Source organism: Lepidochelys olivacea (genome assembly GCF_965140295.1).
Source record: "Lepidochelys olivacea isolate rLepOli2 genome assembly, chromosome: 26".
NCBI classification, from domain to species: Eukaryota; Metazoa; Chordata; order Testudines; family Cheloniidae; genus Lepidochelys; species Lepidochelys olivacea.
This window is the reverse complement of record NC_140436.1, coordinates 7,657,544-7,678,267: the sequence shown is the minus strand read 5'-3', so window position 1 is coordinate 7,678,267 and position 20,724 is coordinate 7,657,544. Positions and strand designations below refer to the sequence as shown.

The following is a 20,724-nucleotide window of genomic DNA, read 5'->3' as shown; positions in this document are numbered from 1 at the left end:
ATGTCTGGAAGAATAAGGATGGGACTGCAAGACCTGCACTCCTGCATTAGACTCCTAGTTCTGCATTTGAGTTGCTGTGTGGCCTCGGTCAGGTCCCAATAATGGTTCTATGCCTCAGTTTCCCCATCTATAAAATAAAAATTAAACATGCCTACTTACAAGATACATTGTAAGGATTGGTTACTGGGTTCAATCCTACAGTTCTTACTCACATGAAAAATTCTACTGATGTTGAGGGGGGCTACTTGTGTGAGTAAGGGCTGTAGGAGTGGACACTCAGTGTTTGTAAAGCACTTTAAAGATGAAGGGGCAGGTTGAAAAGAATGGGAACTGCTAGTTGCCCAAAATGAGAGCCACATGAGCACTTAATATTTCCGTATACAACGGCCATCATCATGAAAGATGCTTCATGCACTGAATGTTGTTGCTGGGGCTGGTTGAAAATTTTTCATCAGAATGGTTTTTGGACAGAAAATGTTCAGAAATAGAAATGTTCCCCAAAAGGATCGTTCTCAAAACGTTTCAGATTTCCATTGAAAACCTGAAAACTGAACACTCTGATTGCTGAAAACAAACACAACAAAAGTTTTTCAATTTGCAAAGCTCAAAAATGTCAGAGAAAAATGTAAAGACCAAAACAAAAAAACCTGTTCATTTTTGTTGAATTTTTAGTGGGGAAAAATAGTTATTTATAAATAGTAACTAGACCAATTCTAATTACTATTCAAGGGGTTCAGATACTCCATAGTTATTGCCTCGTCTAAGTTTAGGGAATGCTGATGATATCTTGGATACGACACTCTGTTAGCTGTCAGCGAATGAACCTTGCCTTTTTAATGGCAACCCTCCTCAGCAAAGGAGCATAGATTGTTATTTTGATCCCAGATGTTGCCTGCCAAGATGCGAGGAAAAAATCTGAAACAGGAACAAAAATCATCTTATGGCTCATAAATGGGAGCCAGCGAGTACAGTACGGAGACTGATGGAGAGAGAATGATTTTGGAATGTAGTGAAACGAAACCGTTCGGGACTGTCTTTTTGTTCTGCGTTTGTACAGTGCTTAGAACAATGGGGCGGCCCTGGTCAGTGACCGGGGCTGCTTGACGCTACTGCAATAAAAATAAATAAATAAAAATAATATTGCTTAGAGGCTGCCCCAAAGCCAAACTCTGGATCCAAGAACACCTGAACTTTAGATCTAGTTTCAGTGTTTTGCCACGTACCCCGTCTCTACAGTAGGTGAAACCGAACCCCTGGGTTCAGACCATGCCCTAAACCGTGGAAGAGTTTGGATCTGGATCCAGATTTTCTGGCTGAGGTCAATCTTTAGCCATCAGTCTTGCTCCCAGTTTGACTCTGATCCCAAGGTGGTGATGATATGGAGCCTGAATGAATTTAAATTTCTAGCTGAACATGGAACAAGGAGACTGAAATCAGCCTTAGTCATTCACGTGGTTACCAATGGAATGCCTTGAGCCCATCCGCCTGGCATGCTTCTCACACATGCCTCTCCATTGCTTTTGAACTGTGTACTAAAATCAGCAGCTTATTGGAGAAGAAAATGAGTTGGGATAGACTCCTTCTCCTTCTGGGTTTTCTACCTTGCTCTACGCCAAGCCTGAAAATTGGAGCCAAATGAAATTCTCCGGTTTTGTTTCACAGAGCTTATTTGAACTCCCTCTGGTCTCTTGCCCACATGGGTTTATATCCTCAGAGTTTCACTTCAACCTTGAGGGTCAAACCTAAAACCTCATCAAGAGACTCAGTCAAGGCCCCTAGGTTTCTCTAGTTCTGTGTCAAAATCATGATGCCAGCCTGACTCTGATCCAAAGTAATAAACGTGCTCCCACTGCAATGGCAAAATCTTGTTTATTTCAGTAAGAGCAGGATCTTAGTCCAGGTTTGCTCAGAACTGTGTATCTAGGAAACTATCTTCGTTCCCAATTTCTAATAGAGCCTGAAATTTAGGTGAGTTCAAGGACAAGGGAATAAGTACCTAACCAAAATCTGCATGGAAAAGATAGAAAATGAATGTGGGCAATGATTTTCTTAAGAGCGGTGCAGTGGGTAGGGTGCAAAGAGCAGTTGGATGGGAATTCTCATCTTCTAGCTCCACCTAGTTCTTTTTCTTTTAATTTGTGCGAACACCTGTTTTATCTGCCTTGGTGTCAAAAGTTTAAACATGCGAGTCATCCCAAAATATTGGTTGTGCTCTCACACTCCAAACACGCTCATTTTAATTCCACTTGGTAAGCTTTACATCAACAAAGGTAATGAATGTGACAGGGTTTTTTTTTAATGAGGTTAGAGAAGACAGCTGTCAATCCTAGAAATGCGAGACCATCATAACTGTGTAAAGCAGAGTCTGACTTCTAGGCAAAAATAGGAAACAGCTATTTTATTGATTTTCCTGATTTAATTAATTTGGTTTTATTTGTGGACCAGATCTAAAGAATTTCAGTGGGCTTCCTTAATACATTCTTAGTAGAGCTTTTGAGTATTATTAAAGGGCTAGTCCTGTGAAAGCTTACACAGGTGCTTAACTTTACTTACATAAGTAGATTGACTTCCGTGGTGTCACTCATATAATACACCGTGCATGAATATTTGCTGGATGGGGACATTATTTGTTTACTTCTATTGTGGTAGCACCTACCGCCCCCCCCCACCCCCAGGAATTGGAGACCCATTTTACTAAACGTAACACAAACAGTCCCCTACCCCACACTGACATAGTTATGATTTGACCTGATTTCATCACTTGAAATTGAGTTGGTTTCACCCAAAGAGACTTATGAATTTTGGGTGCATTAAAAGCATGAAGCACACTCAGGATTTGCTGTTAACACACAAACATACATGATGTAGATTGAAGTTGCACTGTATGATATATTTTATGGAATTCTTCAAGCCCAAGAGGCTGGGTTACTCATAACTTGGAAGAGTCTCAAGGTAATGGTTATGATTAGAGATGAGCGTGAACCACAGAGTTTGGGCTTTAATTGGGTCACAACCAAAGTTTACGGGTGCTGGGATCCAAAGCGTCGGCTCCGGCTTATTTATAGGAATGGTACAAGTCTTAGCTATTATACTGCACTGGTACGATTTACTTTTTTTTTTTTTAAAAGTCTAAGTTCATTTCATTTATATCGCACCTGTTTAAAAAAATAGAAAAACAAACCGGTTAAATTAACACTGAATTGTAAATGTAATGCATCTCCAGATGCCTACAGAGTGTAGGGTTTTTTGGGGCGGGGGAGGGTTGCTTTTTTGTTTCTTGTTTTTTAAGAATAGTTCTTCAGTTTTGAGAGCAACACCAGATGGTTTGTGATCTCATCAACTGTTTGAAATGTGCTTTGCTACTGAGCAGGAGCTTCAAAGACACAATGAAAATCACTTAACTTATGGCTTTTTGACCAATCCTGGAGTCAATTTTCGACTGTGGGAAGAAACCATCTATTTCCAAAGTGAAATGGTTTGCGATTATTTTATTTTAAATTATTTCCAACACACACACATCTTTCTTACAGGCAACCTAATGGCTAGAGCAGGAGATGGAAACAGGACTTCTGGGTTCCGTTTCTGACTCTGCCCTTGACTCGTGTTTTGACCTTGAGCAAGTCAGAACATCTAGTGTGCTCTTTATTCATATGCAAATTGGGCGTAATTATCTTTCATGGGGATGTTGTGAGGTTTAATTAATGTTTGTAAAGTGCTTGGAAATACTTGGCTGAGGCTTTAGAAGTGACATGCACTATTTACAAAACCAGAATTCTGGAGGTCGGGAATCTGATTGTGGGAAATGCTTAGATTGTGCGTGTGAGAGAGAGAGAGAGGCCTCTTGGCTGACGTACCAGGGATTAGACTGGGGACTTGGAGAACTTAAAGGATAAATTGTTACATCTCACACAAAAGAGCCAAGGCTCTGTAAGTGGGATTGTAACAGATTCACATCCTCTGTGGATTTGGCACAGATGTGGGGACCTGTAACCACACGCTCACCAGTGGGTTGCGGCAACAAAGGTTGAAACTCAGTGAATTGTCATAAAATACAACCCAAACTATTTTAAAAATAACAATGGTGCACTCTATGATGCTCACTTACATCAGTTACCCTCCTCAGATGTTTGAAGTCACTTGCCATACATGCAACTTTTGGGATTGGTGAATATTTTCCCAAGTATCCAGTGGCTGTCCATATATTGGCCCCACAAATTCTAGCCAACTCAACTCATTAGTACTTTTATTCATGAAAATATTTGTCATTCGAGGTGAGACCCTCAATGGAGCTAGGCCAGTTTACACTTGCTGAGGATCTGGCCCCATTTTTTAATATTGGCAATTGGAGTTCACCTGAACTGGAAAGCTAAGCCTTCATAATACCACCATATCCATCATCACTATGTTCTCAGAGGGCAATTCCCCCAAGAACAGCATAAAAAAACCATGATACACTCCACTCCACTTAATGAGGACTTCTCCCAGGGACCTTGATTGAAGTCCAATGATACTTAATGGTAATGACCACTGCGTAAGGGCGAGGATGGTAATTCCGTTGACTTGTGATGAGGCACTTCAGCTAAAATGCATAGCTAAGATTCAGTGCTAAAACATTAGCCTCCTGTTGACTGGGAATTCTCCTTGCGCCAGGATCATCCTGATTGAGCAGATCCTAGAGCACCATTGTGGTTCAGACAGTGGACAAGCAGGAAAATATTAGCTCTAACCACAGACCTGTCTACCCACTGCATTTAAAAGAAACAACGACATGGGATATACCCTTTCGGGTTTTCCCCTTCTCAGTGCTCCAGAGAGAGGTAGAAAGGGGTGGGGGGAAACAAGGTATATCCCTAGAGATCCCTGACCCCAGATTGGTTTGCTCAGTTCATCCCTGAGCATGTGAGAAAAAGCTCACCTTGGCTAAGAATTAATCCACAAGTTCTAACATACTAGAATCCATGGGCACTCTGGGGCCCCTGAAATAAGGTCAATGCAGATAGTCCTCTGTGCCTTCATTGTAGGATCGGGGTCTAAATGTGGAACTCCAACTGAAATCAATGGAAGTTTGGTGCAGAGAGAGGTTGCTGGCATTTTTCTGTTAAGCCCATCCCTAGTTCAACTAGACAGCAAACACGGTATGCTAAGCATTAATCCTGAAGTCCTCATTTAAACAAAACTCCCATTGACATCAGTGGGAATCTTACCTGAGTGAAGACGACAGGATGAGCCGGTGTATGTGTGTAGCTTCCACCCAGGTGGAAAATAATAATGAAAATATCCACAGAGTAGCTATTCTTTTGGAAAAATTAAAATAACATGGTACTGTGACTGCACAATTAAAAGGGAAAGTACATCAGGAATTTAATATTGTTTCCAGATGTCAAGTGTCATAAAGAATTTTTTCCTCACTTGGAAGGGTATCAGGAATTGGTTGTTGTTTTTTTAGAGCTCATTTCCACAGCGATGAGATGTGTTGCATGTATGTAAATGCATGTATGCCTGATGTGTATGCATGCATATGTAAATGTGTGTGTTTAGGGATACAAAAGCAATATGTATTGTCCATGTACAACACTGTGTGTATGTATTGTCCATGTACAACACTGTGTGTATTTAGATACATTTAGATACATATAATTGGGGGGGGGGGTGCATATTTGCGCGCAGAGACAGATATAGTGTGTATATGATGGAGAGATTGCTTAGCTCCTACCTTACATCTCATCGGAGGGTCTGGAAGCGTTTTACAATATTAGCTAGTTTTCCTAACAGAACATCTTCAGGCTACGTAAAGAATCCTCCTTTCTCGCCACCCCCGTGGACATGGAAATATGTACCCTGCTGAAAAGGGGACTCAATTAGCAAGGATCCTCCATTGCGAATGTCCAGCTGTTAGTGTCCGAGGTTTAAATCTTGAGACTGTTAATCACAGCCATCTAGACAGATCTTCGCTGTCAGAAGGGGTGTGGAGGAGAGGTGGCCTCTCACTCAGTTAGCCAGGTAAGGATTTATAAATTAAAACTAGCACTTTGAATTGTGTTTGGAAGCAAAAGGGAGGCCAGTGCAGCCTACAGAGCCCAGGTTTAATGCGTCAAACTTGGATAGCACTTCTGTTCTCTGCAGTAGTTGAAGCCTTAGCTTGGTCTTCAAGCAGAGTGCATTACAGTAATCCAGCTGAGAAATGAGAATAGCACAGGGATGTAGTGAAAAAATGGTAACTCACTTTCTTGTAACTGTTGTTCTTCGAGATGTGTCGTTCATGTTCCTTCCAATCAGGTGTGTGCAGCACACGAGCACAGTAGCTGGAAGATTTCCCCCCTAGCAGCATCCAAGGGCTCTGCCGACCCGCCACCCCCTCAGTTCCTTCTTGCCAGCTATTCCGACAGAAGGGTAGAAGGGTGGGTATTGGAATGGACAAGAACAACTCATCTTGAAGAACAACAGTTACGAGAAGGTGAGTAACCGTTTTTTCTTCTTGGAGGGCTCGTTCATGTCCATTCCAATCAGGTGACTCACAAGCCCAAATTCAGGAGGCGGGGTCGGAGTTATGCACTGATTGGAGCAGTGCTTGTCCGAAGGCCACATCGGCTCTAGCCTGCTGAGTAATTGCGTAGTGAAAGTGTGGATGGAGGACCACGTCGCCTCTCTGCAGATTTCCTGAGTAGGAACCTGAGCCAGGAACACTGTAGATGAAGCCTGAGCCCTGGTGGAGTGTGCAGTGATCGGAGGTGCAGGAACACCTGCCAGGTTATAGTACTCACGAATACAGGACGCTATCCATGACGAGATGTGTTGTGACGACACAGGCTGACCTTTCATTCTGTCGGTCACTGACATGAATAACCGGACCGATTTTCTGAACAGCTTCGTTCTCTCGATGTAAAAGGCCAGTGCCCTGCGGACACCCAGAGAATGGAGTCTCTGCTCCCTGCTGCTGGAATGTGGCTTAGGGTGGAATACTGGGAGAAAGATGTCCTGGTTAATGTGAAATTGAGAGACAACCTTTGGTAGGAAAGCAGGGTGAGCTCTGAGCTGAACCTTGTCCTTATAGAACACGGTGTAGGGAGGCTCTTAGGTTAGGGCCTTACATTCAGACATCCTCCTGGATGAGGAATGCCACCAGGAATGCCACCTCGTAAGAGAGGTAGAGCAGGGAGCACGACGCCAAGGGTTCAAAGGGCGGTCCCATGAGTCTAGAAATTACCAGGTTGAGGTCCCAAGCCAGGACAGGCTGCCGCACGTGAGGCCTTTTAGACCTTTTAGAAACCGGCTGACCATTGGGTTACCAAAGACAGAGCGGCGCTCCGCGCTCGGGTGGAAGGCCGAGATGGTGGCCAAGTGAACCCTTATTGATGACAATGAAAGCCCCTGCTGCTTCAGATGGAGCAGGTAGTCCAGAATAAGTGGCACTGGAGCCAGCGTCGGGGACGTAAGGTGCTGCGCTGACCAGACTGAAAATCTCTCCCACTTGACAAGATAGGTAGCTCTCTTAGAGGGTTTCTTGCTGCCAAGGAGGACCTGTCTAACCTGGTCTGGTTCGGATGTTGGAGGCGACCATGATCTTTTGTCAGAAGGTCCGGGAAGAGCAGCAGGGTGACCTGGAGCTTCCACGGACATGTCTAGGAGAGATGTGTATCAGTGCTGATGGGGCCAGGCTGGTGCTATCAATATGACCTGAGCTCGTTCCCTCTGGATCTTGAGGAGTACCTTGTGAATGAGCAGTATGGGTGGAAAGGCGTATAGGAGACTACCTCCCCAGTGGAGGAGGAACGCGTCTGCTCTCGAGCCCAGGCTGTGGTTCTGGAATTGCTGGCACTTCCTGTTGCGTTGCCTGGAGAACAGGTCTATCTGGGGAAAGCCCCACCTCTGGAAGATTGAATTTGTGACATGGCCATGAAAGGACCTGCTGAGGTGGTCCACCATCTCATTCTGTATCCCGAGGAGGTACGACGCTTGTTGGTGTATTGAATGTTCTACACAGAAGTCCCACGGCATGAGGACTTCCTGGCACAGGGGAGAGGAGAGGGCTGCCCCGTTTGTTGATATAGAACATTGCCGTAGTGCTGTCCATCATAACTGATGTGCATTGTCCCTTTAAGTATGCCCAGAAGGTCTGGCATGCCAGGTGCACAGCTGTCAGCTCTCTGACGCTGATGTGGAGAGCCAGATCTGCTGGAGACCTTGAGTCCTGCGGTCTCCTAGATGTGCTCTCCAGCCCACGTCTGGTGCGTCCATCACGAGTGACAGAGATGGCTGTGGACTGGTGAAGGAGACCCCCTGAGCACGCCTCCTGAGGGTTGAGCCACCACAGGAAGGAGTTGAGGACTGGGCAAGGCAGGGTCATGATCCTGTCCAAACTGTCCCGGGCTGGTCGATACATCGATGCATGACTGGAGTGGTTGGAGTGATGACTGCCACGCACTAGGTGAAGACTCAAGGTGCTGCTAACAGGCCGAACGGAAGGACTGTAAATTGGTAGTGGGTATTGTTCACCACAAACCTGAGGTGCTTTCTGTGGAGAGTCTGAGGGGAGCAACTCCATGAATGTAGCCATCGCCGAGCAGGTATTGTAGGAGTACCCGCTGACAATGGCCTGCTGGTTAGATATTTGGAGTTGTTGTCCCCCTGTTGAGTACACCTTTTGCCCGAATAGGTCTAGTTTTTTAGTGTCCCTATTCTTGGGGGTAGGGCCCTGAAAGTCTTGCCTCTCCCACTGGTTAGCAGCGTCCACCACCAGAGAGTCAGGCTTGGGGTGGGAATTAAGGTGTTCATAACCCTTGGAGGGCACAAAGTACCAGCGTTAGTTACACTTGGCAGTGGGGCCGGGGTCTGCCACAGGGTCTTAGTCATGTCCATAATTGTCTTTATAAATGATAAAGCGATACGGGAAAGGCCAGAGGGGGCCAGGATGTCAACCACAGGGTCTGCATCCTCGACCACTTCCTCCGCCTTAATGCCCAGACCTGGCGCATCAACTGCTGCAACACCCTGGAGTCTTCCAAAGCTGGGGCTACGGAAGTGCCCGCCAGCACCTCAGGTTGTGAAGAGGAGGCGGAGGAGGCCACCAGAAGGGGTGGTTGCTCTCTACCATCCCCACCCAAGGTATCTCGTGACCCCGGGGGGGGGCTGTGGTTGGTTGGCCCAGTTCCAGCGCCGTGAAGGGCCTGGGTATTGGTGCCGATGCCTGGTCCCACTCCAGCACCAGTGTAGCTGCCTCAGGTCGCACCTGCGCCAGGGTCTTCATTGACGCCTTCGCAGCCAGCGTCGATGACTACGTCGGTGCTGAAGGCCTTGCAGCCAGCACCGTAGCAGCAGTCTGATGCCCCCGGCGGCGCCGTGGTCGGTGTCGATGCCCGTGACCGTGCCACGGCCGATGGCGTTGACGCCAGAGGTACTGGCTCAGTTGCTGGTCGTGGCGGAACAAATGTTGCAGACGCCACCGACGCAGCTCCCAAGCGGGATCCATGGCTCCGACTCTGGCCCTGATGGAAAGCCCATGGAGTCCAAAAGAATTCGGGTTCTGCTATTGAGCCGGGCTCTGCTATTGTGAGGGCCACTGCATTGGGCGGGACCCCCTATGGTGCCATGAGCTGGACCTTCTGCTCCTGCTATTGTCCGAGCGATACGAGTCCGACTCTGACGTTTCAGAATAGGAGGACCTGGGCAGCGCTGCAACTCTCGCCTGGGGACCGACTCCGCTCCCTGGATGGAGGCACTGACGTCGGTGGGCACCGAGGTGAAGGGGATTGGCGTGACATCCTTGCTGGCTTTCCCTTTGACTGAACGGGGTGCCGGGATGGAGCCTGCAGTGCTCACACATCCTCCTGCCTCAGGGGCGAGACTGGCGGCGTGAGTCTCAGCAGGTCCTGTGCTGCCTCAAAGGCTCCGGGGTGGACGGGAGCAGCAGGTGCTCTGAGGGGGTTCGGCAAGCGTGACGGGCTCGGACTTGACTGCCTCACTTGGGCAGGAGTCGACATAGCCCCACTGAGCCTCAGAGCCATGGCCCAACTGAGTTGTCACTGATGGCTGATCCCTGGATCTTGCTGAGGGGGATCGGCCTCTTTCTGTCCTCTTCTTCTTCTTCTTCTATGCCGGCTATTGGGACTGGTGCCGAAGGCTGGAGTGCCCCTGAGAGCCTCCATGATGGTGCCGAGCCTTCTTGGCAGTGTCTTTCTTTGACGTTGGATCTCTCAAAGATGGCGCCGGAGTGCTCCGTGCTGAAGAAGACATACTGGAAGCAGGATCCCCAGTGCCTGGGTCCGACTGAGGTCAGAGAGCTGCCTCTATGAGGAGGATTTTAAGCCCTCTGCTCCCTCTCTTTAAGAGTTCTCAGTTGGAATTCCCGACAGATCTTGTAGTGGTCTTTTTGGTGGCCCTTGCCCAGACACTGTAAACAGGAGGTGTGGGGGTCACTTTTAGCCATGCGCTTCACGCAGTCCTGGCAAGTCTTGAAGCCTGGGGATCGCGGCATGCCCCGGTGAAAAATAATGGGGCGGAAGGAAACCGGGGGGGGGGGGGGGGAAGAGGGGAGGAGGACCCTCCCCATAACTGAAACTTATAAGTGAATTAACTATGTTATACTAACCACCTAGAACTAACTATCTACAGCAAAAACTGAAAGTACTGCCAAGCCACTTGCCGAAGCAAGAGCAAGGGGAAGTCCCAGCTGCTGTCACTGGCGGTAAGAAGGAACTGAGAGGGTGGCAGGTCGGCAGGGCCCTTTACTGGGTGCCATGAAGGTGCGACTCCAGAGGGCACCTAGGCCTACCCCCTGGATGCTGCTAGGAGAAAAATCTTCTGGCTACTGTGCGCGCTCACGCACCTGATTGCAATGAACAGGAACAAGCACTCGAAGAAACATGCAGGTTTCTAATGTTGCCGGGGAATAATTAACTAATATCTGAGGCCAGTAAAGAGGAACCATCCAGACTAGCAAAGTAAATCTTAAGACCTGCTGAAAACCCCACTTACAAGATCACAAATCTCTCTCCATTATGCTTGCTGGAACCCCGATTCAGATCTGTGAATGTGATGCCTTGTCCTTTTTATTCTAACTGTTCAGGTCACTGTAGTCTTCATTTTCTTCTAAAACTACAGTTTGGAGAACTAGCTGATTCAAGGAATTGGGATGCAGAATCGTTTGTTTCTACGTAATTGCTTAAACTTGAGCCCAGGTCAGCCGTGAGCCAAAAGGGTGTTTGATGCCCTATGTAAATAATTTGGTGTTCTCAGTCTCTTTCCCAAGAAGAGTTTACCAAAGCCACAACAACGTGTGCCACCCATTGCTGATCTCAGTGGAACAGCCATAAACTGAATGGGCCTAGTGGCCAAATCTCACCCGGAGAGGTGGTCTCATCAGATGAGGAATCAGACAAGTTGGCATAGTGGTACCTGAGGTAACTTGCCTGTGCTGTGGATAAATTTGAGGACTTAAATCTCCAGGGAAGTCATGCCAGCACCTTTCACCAGCACTCAATACACATAAAGAAAACAAAGCTTGCCATGTTTTACGATCTTGGGAGAACAAGTGGTATTGATGGATATGCATTCAGAAGGGCATTGGCAAAACTGCCTATAAATGGTTAACAAGGTAATGGTAAGAAATGTTGACCTTGATTTGTTTAGCTAAGATGTAAAGATTTTTGAAGGTCAAAGGTGTCCTTGTGTAGTGTTTTGGAGTCTAACTGTGTCTGACCCTCTAACATTAAGCTGCTGTGGCCTGTAGTTTTGAAGAGTGAAGCAAACCAGGGGGAAAGAGAGAAGGGGGAGAGAACAGGAAATGGAGTGAGGTGTTTCAGGAAGTTGTCAGGAGTTGACTGATTGATTCCAGATGGAAAGGGTCACCCTCCGTGACCCAGGAAATACTCACTGGGGGAAAGCAGTTGTTGGCTTGTGAAAGGGGAGGGCCTGGGAGTTAGAGACTATGGTGGAATGCACATTCTGCTTCCTTTTATTCTTAAAACGTTGAGTCTTAATCTTCAGTATTCAACCATTTGATTGTCCTCACCTGGCAAGGGGGAGTGAGTGGAGCTAAGTCTGGAGCGCCAGTAACTTTACCTCCATCATCTAAAACATTCTTACTCTGTAGCATAGATAAAAAAGTGAACCAGAAGAATCATAGTCAAGAAGACACAATCTCTCTCTTGCTGAATTGCAGTAATGCCAAGAGATGGGCCCAAACCAAAACCTAAGCTCCAACAACCTCCAAAAAACACGGAGCGAGTTCAGATCCAGACCCAACCTCTGTGAGTTGGGTCCATCTCAGAGGATGGTTTTATTTATTTACTCTGGCTTCATTCTGTGAGGTGGTGTCTTCGCCCCCCCAGTGGTGAACCTGAGAGGTGACAAAATGAAACCACCCAGGAGAGGGGTCTTACGGGGGTCTCAGCAATCCCTGCTCACCATGGGATTTGCGGGTGCTCAGCACTTCACAAGAATGTGACTTCTGTCTGGAAGTTATTGTTGTGTTTCAGGGACCAGTAGAACCTTTTTAAATGAAATGTTGATCATCTATATTCTCTCACTTTTTGTGTATAATACAGATACCTATATAGTCACACACCTGTAATGTGTACGATTTATATTTGTGTGTATTAATATATATTTTGTGTGTGTGGATATATAAAATTGTCTCTGTGTGGCTGGGTATTTGTATATTTTGTGTGTGTGTGTGAGTGAGTGTGTGTGTGTGTGTATATATATATATATATGGGGTATATTTTTGATTTACATTTGGTTACAATTTAAAATCTTGTCGTAAATATTTCAGACACTGGAATGATTCAGGTCTATTCCCCTGTTGCCATAGCATGGTCTGTGCTGGCCAGTGAAAGATTAAAATTTATTTCCATTGTTTAACGGAAAATAATGAGGTGCATCTGACTGGGTTCAGCTATGTCATGCGGGAAACGTTCACTTTGGAACAGAGTCTCACTCCACCCAAATGTGCAATGATGAAATCAGTTGGCACACACAAAAGCAGCACATTTTGTGACAGGAATGCATGAGAAGTATTAATGTACAGTATGACAAGAGCCTTTTGGAATGAATTAACCTTGTCGTAAAAAAAAAAAAAAAAAAAAGAGACCGAGCGAGAGCATTTTTAAACCAGCAAAATCCTACAGGAGGGCAGGGTTTTCCTGCTGTGTGCTGAATACAGTTTATCAACAATTAAAGCCTGAAAGTCTCTTACTTAAAGCATGACAATGGCATCTTTGAAAATTCATGCACACGCTCAGGGTCAGATCCTTAACAGCTAGCAGCAAATGAGGGAGGCTCTGTTGAAGCCAAGGGAGGTACACCAATGTGGACCCGCTGAGGGTCTGGACTTCAAAGTTCTAATGAGATGCACATTCTTCATACTTGTTCAAATGAAGGATTTTTTTTTTTAATATATGTGGTTTAAAGACGCACATATCTCTGGGTTTAATAGATTTATAGCTTAGGACATTTTGTTTTAAAGAGAGATCTCAATGAGTCTCAGTAACAAATATGATTATTTCCTGTAGGAGTTGACTTGTGTCCTGTTGGGACCCAGCGAGATTGGACAAAAAGGGCAAGATTTTCAAAATCCATGATTTTGAGAGCCACAATTTGTGGGTGCCCAACCTAAGACACCCCTAAAGCGGCCTGATTTGCACAAAGTACTGAGTGCCATCTTCTGGAAACCAGGCCCTTCTACCCCTTGCAGCTAATGGAAGTTTCTGTTTATCTCATGTTTTAGAAACCTATGTTTTAGAAGCAGATGGTTGTAAGTTTGATTTCCTATGATGTACGTGTGTGTAGGATAGCAGATGGCTGTGCTTCTATATATACATAGCAGCGAGCACATTATTCTGGTGCTCTGCAGTCTGCGCTCATTGTCTGTACATACAGACCTCTATGCTACAATGCATCACAGAAAACTAAACTTAAGATAGTCTCTAGTCACTGGTTCATTATGTCATGTACATTGAGGATAGCATATGGCCCTTTGGATGCCATGTTAAATGGAATGAAGGCACAGGATAGAAAGTGAAAATACTTTTTCCCCCAGTGGGAAATAAACTATTATATTTTACAAATAGAACAAGATTTTAATTCAATATAATAATAAATACATCAAAAGCTGAATACTAAAACAAGTCATTTACCTGCCTTTTTTCCTAGGTTGTGTTATCAACAACAGTGAATGTTGATGGACATGTATTGGCAGTGTCTGACAACATGTTTGTTCATAACAACTCTAAACATGGACGGAGAGCGAGGAGACTTGACCCCTCAGAAGGTATGGAACTTTGTCTGGAATATGGTACACCAGTGAAAACAAACACACACACTCTGCACTTGAATTTTTGTTTGTTTTGGTGGGAGTGGAGAGAGCTGCAGAACTTCAGGGGCTTTAGAGAAGGAAGATGAACCCAAGAAAGGCTCTACCGCATGCAGAATATGATCCTTCTTCACCTAAGAGAGAGACTCCCCCCATCTATTCATTAGTTAATTTGTACAGGGCTGTGAAGATGAAAAACTCTGTAAAAGCGTTCACAATTAGCTAAGAATGTCAGACTTACTGCTCAGCTGGCCCAGACTTGATTTCAGGCAAATTAGGCAACATGACATCTTACTTAAACAGAAACATTACAGTGCAAGATGTGTATGAAAAAGTGTCTGGTTCTCTTAAACAAACTGTGTGCAAAGCATAACAATGCGCAGAAGGAAACTGACACTAATTGATTTTAGTTTGTTTGGCTAAGCAGGAATTGCCGTCGTCCATGGGACGGTTCTTGGGGTATATTAAAGCAATTACCAATACCTGTATCTGTTAAGCTTCAAAGTGGGTAACCCCCCCCACCCCACCCCGTCCCCCCACCCCCACCCCCCGTCCCTGCCCCTCTCACAAACTCCACTTCTTCAAAACAGGCACCACTTAAAAATCCTATCTATGTCTCTTCCCCCCTTCTCCAATCTCCCTGAAGCCTGTGAAAGTGAGAAGAGTTTGTGATGTTAGTAGAAGAGACAAGCAAGGCTATTATTTCATTACACTGTTTTGTTGCCCCCCTTCTTAAATGTGCCCTGTATCAACCTAAGAAGAATTAATGAACTGGAAGAAAATGATTGAATCAGTAAAGAATTCGGAGCAGTGTTAATTCCCCCCCAGCGGGTAGTGAAATGGTAGAAGGAAAATCCCAGGATTCCAAGCCTAGGAAGCCATCCAGTTTTTCCTTGACTGATTGGATGTGATTGACTGGCTGTTCAAAGGAGTCTCATGTTTTTGGAGCCCTGCCAAAGTTCCCCTCCACCTCTGACCCTGTCAACATTGGGAATGGAGTGATGGATTGACTTTGGTTATGGCCTGGAAACCATATTGGGTTCCTGATGGGATGTATAGTCCAGAGGCCTTGAACATATGGAAAAGAGCAGGAAAAAAAAGTCACAAAAATTCCATAAAGTCACAAAAATTATTAGAAATTGTCTCTTGATAGGAACTGGAGGAAAGGCAAGCTATTTCCATATCTCTTTATCCCATTGATAAACACAGTAAATTGTAACACATCCCTCCTACAGCCTGCTTTTTTTGTTCTTGTGTGATCATATGCTAATGAGTGTTTTTAAAACAGCCTCTGCCCAATCACTTAAGGGTTTCACTTTTACACCCAGTACTACAGTTGGCCTATTAGACCTTAATGACACAATGTTAAGTGCCGGTAATGAACAGGCAAGTAATTAACACGAGCAAGGCAGAGAACAACATTATTTTATTTTACTTTCGGTTCCTTGGAGTGGTAAGCCGTCTTCGTGGGTGAACGAATTAAGGGTACGTGTCCTAGCTGTGGTGGCACTGGGTATACAAGCCAGCAATACAGCTGCAGCAGTGCAAACCCCCAAGAGTGGACAGGCAAAACTATAAGTCACAATTTGCACCAGTGCAATTCGTGCAAATAACAGCTTTGCCATCCACTCATGGGGTATAACTGGCCCCGACCTACCCAAAAACCTAGGCTCCAAAACCAGTTGCAAGAAAACTAACTGACCACTCTGTTATCCCTTTTCTGTTTAGCCACACCATGCATCAAAGCTATTAGCCCAAGTGAAGGCTGGACTACAGGGGGCGCAATGGTGATCATTATAGGAGACAATTTCTTCGATGGGCTACAAGTTGTATTTGGGACCATGCTTGTATGGAGTGAGGTAGGCAAAAGTAACTTGCTATTGCATAGCCGAAGATAGATATCGCTGGTATAGAGAAGGTCGATGGGGAACTACTATTCGCTCATTCTCATCATAACACGAGAACAAGGGGATGGTCCATGACACTGGAAGATGGTTACTTTAAAACTGAGGAAAGGAAATGCTTTTTCGCCCATGCTTGGTTAGTCTGTGGAATACTTTGCCACATTGTATCATTGTGTCCATGAACTTTTAGTGGGATTCTAAAAAGGACTGGATGTTTATATGGATAAGAAGAATATCTAGAGTTACGGGGAGGATTAAAAGAAAAGGCCTGGAGTTTGGGAAAGGAAACAAACCTTCAAGTTTCAGGGCATAAATCAACAATTAATTAATGGGGGCCAGGAAGAAACTTTCCCTGTAGGCAATTTATCCTGTAAGTTGCCTTATGCAGGATTTCTTGAACCTTCTTCTGAAGCAGCTGGTGCTTCACATGATTGGATACAAGATGTTGGAGTAGATGGACCACTGGTCTGATCCAATCTGGCAATTCCTAGGAAGTAGTAAACAGTTTCATTTGCTTGAGAAACACAACGAGGGGCCAGTGGGGAAAAACTCCAACATCCCATACATGACATGCTTCTCTCTTGTTGTTATTTCCCAGCTTATCACACCTCACGCTATTCGAGTCCAGACCCCCCCTCGTCACATTCCTGGTGTAGTCGAAGTCACACTGTCGTATAAATCCAAACAGTTCTGCAAAGGAGCCCCGGGCAGGTTTATTTACACCGGTAGGTGAACGTGATTTACTGTGGAGGGCTGGAACATGAATGTCTTTTCCTCTCAGTAATATCGATTACTCTCTTTTAAATACTTGCCACATGCCATTTGAAAACTGTTCTGCTATTTGGAGTATTTGGAAGTGTAAGGAGATAAAACCTGTACACAATGAGGAAGCTAAGGGAATATTACTCCACATGTTAATATATTTTGCAGATTAAAGCTCATGCTGATACAGTATGGCTCTCTCTCTAGATATATTAAGTGTACAGTAACTTGATAGCATTGCTCTGCATACTGGAAGATGTTTTATTTATAACAGTATTTATTTTACATTTCTCTCTCACTGGGGGTAACCTCTTGTTTTCAGGATGGCCCCCAGGGATAGGCAGAATGTCTTATGTCTAAAGAAGCCAATGAGCTGAGTGCAAAATAAATCTTGATGACTTTTTTTATTTTTTAAAAGGATATTGTCAACTTGTTTAGTGCCCCACATTTACCTCTGCCATCAGAAGAATATTTATATATCGAGAGAGAGAGAGAGATCTATAGCTCTAGAAAAAGAAATCAGTGCAACTAAAGAAGAGTCTTCATTTGCTGTCAGTATACACAGTAAAGTTTTACCTCCTAATATATGTGGCTGGAGAATGGTAGCATGTTTTAGAGGATTATGTATATATGTAACTAATAGATTTTTAGTAGTAATATTTTATTGAGGTGGCTGAGAATTTAAGCAATGATTTTTGGTTTAAAAAACCTATTATTACTATTAGATCTGGAAAACATTTCTAGAATATCAAATTTTGGACAAATTTCACAGCAAAAAAATTCAATTCTCAACCTGAAAACCCCCAGAAATTTTTCCTTAATAATGTTGCAGTTTTTTGACTACCTGGTGAGCCAGTCAAAATGTTTCAAAAATGGGAATTTTTTCAATGAAATATTGATATTTTTATAAATTTATTAAACATATAATTTTTAAAAAAGCAATAATTCTCATTTTAATTTTTAATGTGTTTTTACAAGCTTTCATGTTTATTATTACTTAAGAATGTATTTATTCATATGTATTCCAGTAGCAGGCAGGAAATCCAGTCTAGGATCAGGGCCCTGTTACGCTGGGTTCTGTGCAGACAAATCAGAAAACAATCCTTGACCCAGTGAGTTTACACTGTAGGGTCCTGATCCAAAGCCCACTGAAGTCAATGGAAAGACTTCCAGTGACGTCGGTGGACTTTGGACTGGGCCCCAGATGATTAGGGCCTGAAACGGATCTTGCCCCAGAATAACCTCACTAAAGCGCAAGGAGCTGCTCTGGATTTATACCCGTGTTTGTGAGGTGAGACTTTTGCCATAATTTTTTGTAAGCAAATTCCCTTTAAAGAGACAGCTTTGATTTGTGGAAGGATAAATCTGAGCCCTCAATACATTGAGCACAGCTTCTTTAACTAGCAGATATACTTACTGAAACTCAAGTGACTGTGATCTCAAATCTGCATGAAATGTAATTGTATTGTACAGACACAAGATTGAAAAAACCCATCAGGGACCCAGTCCTATGCAAATGAGCTTTCTCATTGATTTCACTTACTAACAGGCTGCAGGACCAGGGTTGGGTCTGGTATGAAATTTACAAGGGGAGGATCTGTTAATTCTTGAGCATATCGTGAGTCAGAGACTGAAAATTTAAGTTCTTCGGTGGCACTTCTTACTTATTTAGGCCCTGATCCTGCAAAGATATAAGTGTATACGCAACTGAAAATCCAATGGATTGGACTGCTTGCATGTTCGTGTGCAGGATCAGGGTCTTAATGATGGAGAAATGCATAAAACAGAGCAGTGTCTTTTTATTATGGGGAAATTAGTCCTCTTTTTGTAGGTCTGTGTTTTATGTGCAGGGCTGATCTGTGCCATCTCTAGAGGGTTGAAGTCAAACTGTAGTGCTGCTCTCTGACATGTTAATTAGCGTATTTCCACCAAAGAGGACATGAAGATGTACATGACAAATAGCAGAAGAGAGAGAGGATAATATAATCTGCCTATTTTGCTCTTGTTATCAGCGTGGAGATATCTGTTTAGATTCACTGAGGAGCGAGTGGGTGCTTACTGCCATATGTTACAAAATAGCATGTGAGCAGAAGATTCAGAAGTACATAAGCTGGTGTGAAATTAGACAACTTTTCAATCGATCTACCCAAGGACTTGTAGTTCTCCCATCATGTTAGGCAAAATGATAAACACAGCTATTAAGTATAGCGTAATCAATTCCCCCAGGTCATTGCTGCTGATAATAGCAGCAAAAACAACTGCCAAGCTATGAAAATAACATGTTTATTTTTCTCTCTCCATGGCTGTGATATCATGAGTCTGTTTTGACCGTGCTATGAAGAACCGCAAAGGTTTTTTAAAAAAAATTCTGGAGCTCTTTTTGTGGCCGTAGTGCTTTACAAACTTTACCTACTGCACCAGGAAAATGCAGCCACTTCTTGGGTGGAGGATGGCAGCCAGTGGGCACATACAACAGTAGTGAGGGAAGGGAAAGATAGGCAAGCACAGGAAAGCCTCTCTCGTGGAGAGTAAAACAGCTAAAAATGTCTTAAATGTTTCCTGGAAGTTCTTTATAAGGATTGGCTGTAGTTGCTCACATTTATGTCGGGGGAGGTGGTCTGTGTGGTGGCAGATGGGAGGAAAGGTTGGTTCTCTCTATTAAATTATGTCAACACTATGAAAAAGTGGAGAACCCTTTCTTTAAAGAAATACTCTTTACATTCAACCTCCGTCAGGCAATATTCCTAAGAAACACATAGGCCATAACACCATCCCCAGAAGATCAAAGAGTGCGGGACATCTCCTCTTAGTAGTATTTGTATTTTGGTCGAAATTAGAAGCCCCAAATGGAATCAGAATCCCATCGTGCTAGGCCCTTAGGCCCAGATTTTAAAAGATATGTTGGTACCTGACCCCTTGATTTCAATAGGAGCTGGGTGTCTAAATGCTTTTAAAAATCTGGGCCTTAACGTTTATAAAGTGCTGTGAGATCTTCAGGTGAAAAGAGCTAACTAAGGGTCATGTAGTGTTAGAAGCACTGAATAGTTGGCTAAAGACAGACCATGAGCATAATTAGACAGTATTTAGTCCTGCCATGAGTGCAGGGAATTGGACTAGATGACCTTTTGAGGTCCCTTCCAGTCCTAAGATTCTATGACTATTATTATTATTTATACTTTCATACTACTCGCGAACCTAGAGACCACAACTAAGCTCAGGGTTTCAATGTGTCAGGCACTGTACATAGACATAGTAAGTGACAGGCCATACCCTGAAGAGTTCGCAATCTAAACAGATGAAAGGAAGTGTTGTTACTCCGATTTTACAGCTGGGGAATTGGGACAGAGAGAGATTAAGCAATTTGCCCGGGGTCACACAGGGAGTCTGTGGCAAGTCTGGGAATTGAACACAGGTGTCTTGAGTCCTGGCCCAGAGTTTTAATCACAAGCCAATCCAGATCTATTGTAGAAAGGTGGAGATGGAACAGAAATGATTTTGGTAGTTTGAAGTACATGATTCCCCATGATTAGAGTAAAGCTTTCAATATTTAGTATATAATCAAATAGTAATGTTCAATCTGATGAAGCTTTAGTTTTTTATAAAAGAGCAGCATTGACAAGCTGAAGAAGAGAGTGATATAAATGGTTAGTATAAGAATCAGAGAGAAATTTCCAGGGTAAGTCTAAATGCCACAGTGGTGCTGTTGCCGGAGTGCATATGCTCCCTGTGATGTGTATTCAGCACAGGCTA

At 44.2% G+C, this 20,724-nt stretch overlaps 1 protein-coding gene across 2 annotated transcripts in view; it reads left to right on the top strand.

The window, feature by feature from the left end:
• The window catches only part of EBF2 (EBF transcription factor 2), a 177,544-nt gene that overhangs the window by 127,295 nt on the left and 29,525 nt on the right, over positions 1–20,724 (top strand). For both annotated transcript variants that reach the window (XM_084615097.1, XM_084615096.1), the window contains exons 8-10: positions 14,149–14,266; positions 16,037–16,167; positions 16,811–16,937. In XM_084615097.1, the coding sequence (XP_084471223.1) occupies positions 14,149–14,266; positions 16,037–16,167; positions 16,811–16,937 (376 nt within the window). The remainder of the gene's footprint in view (positions 1–14,148; positions 14,267–16,036; positions 16,168–16,810; positions 16,938–20,724) is intronic.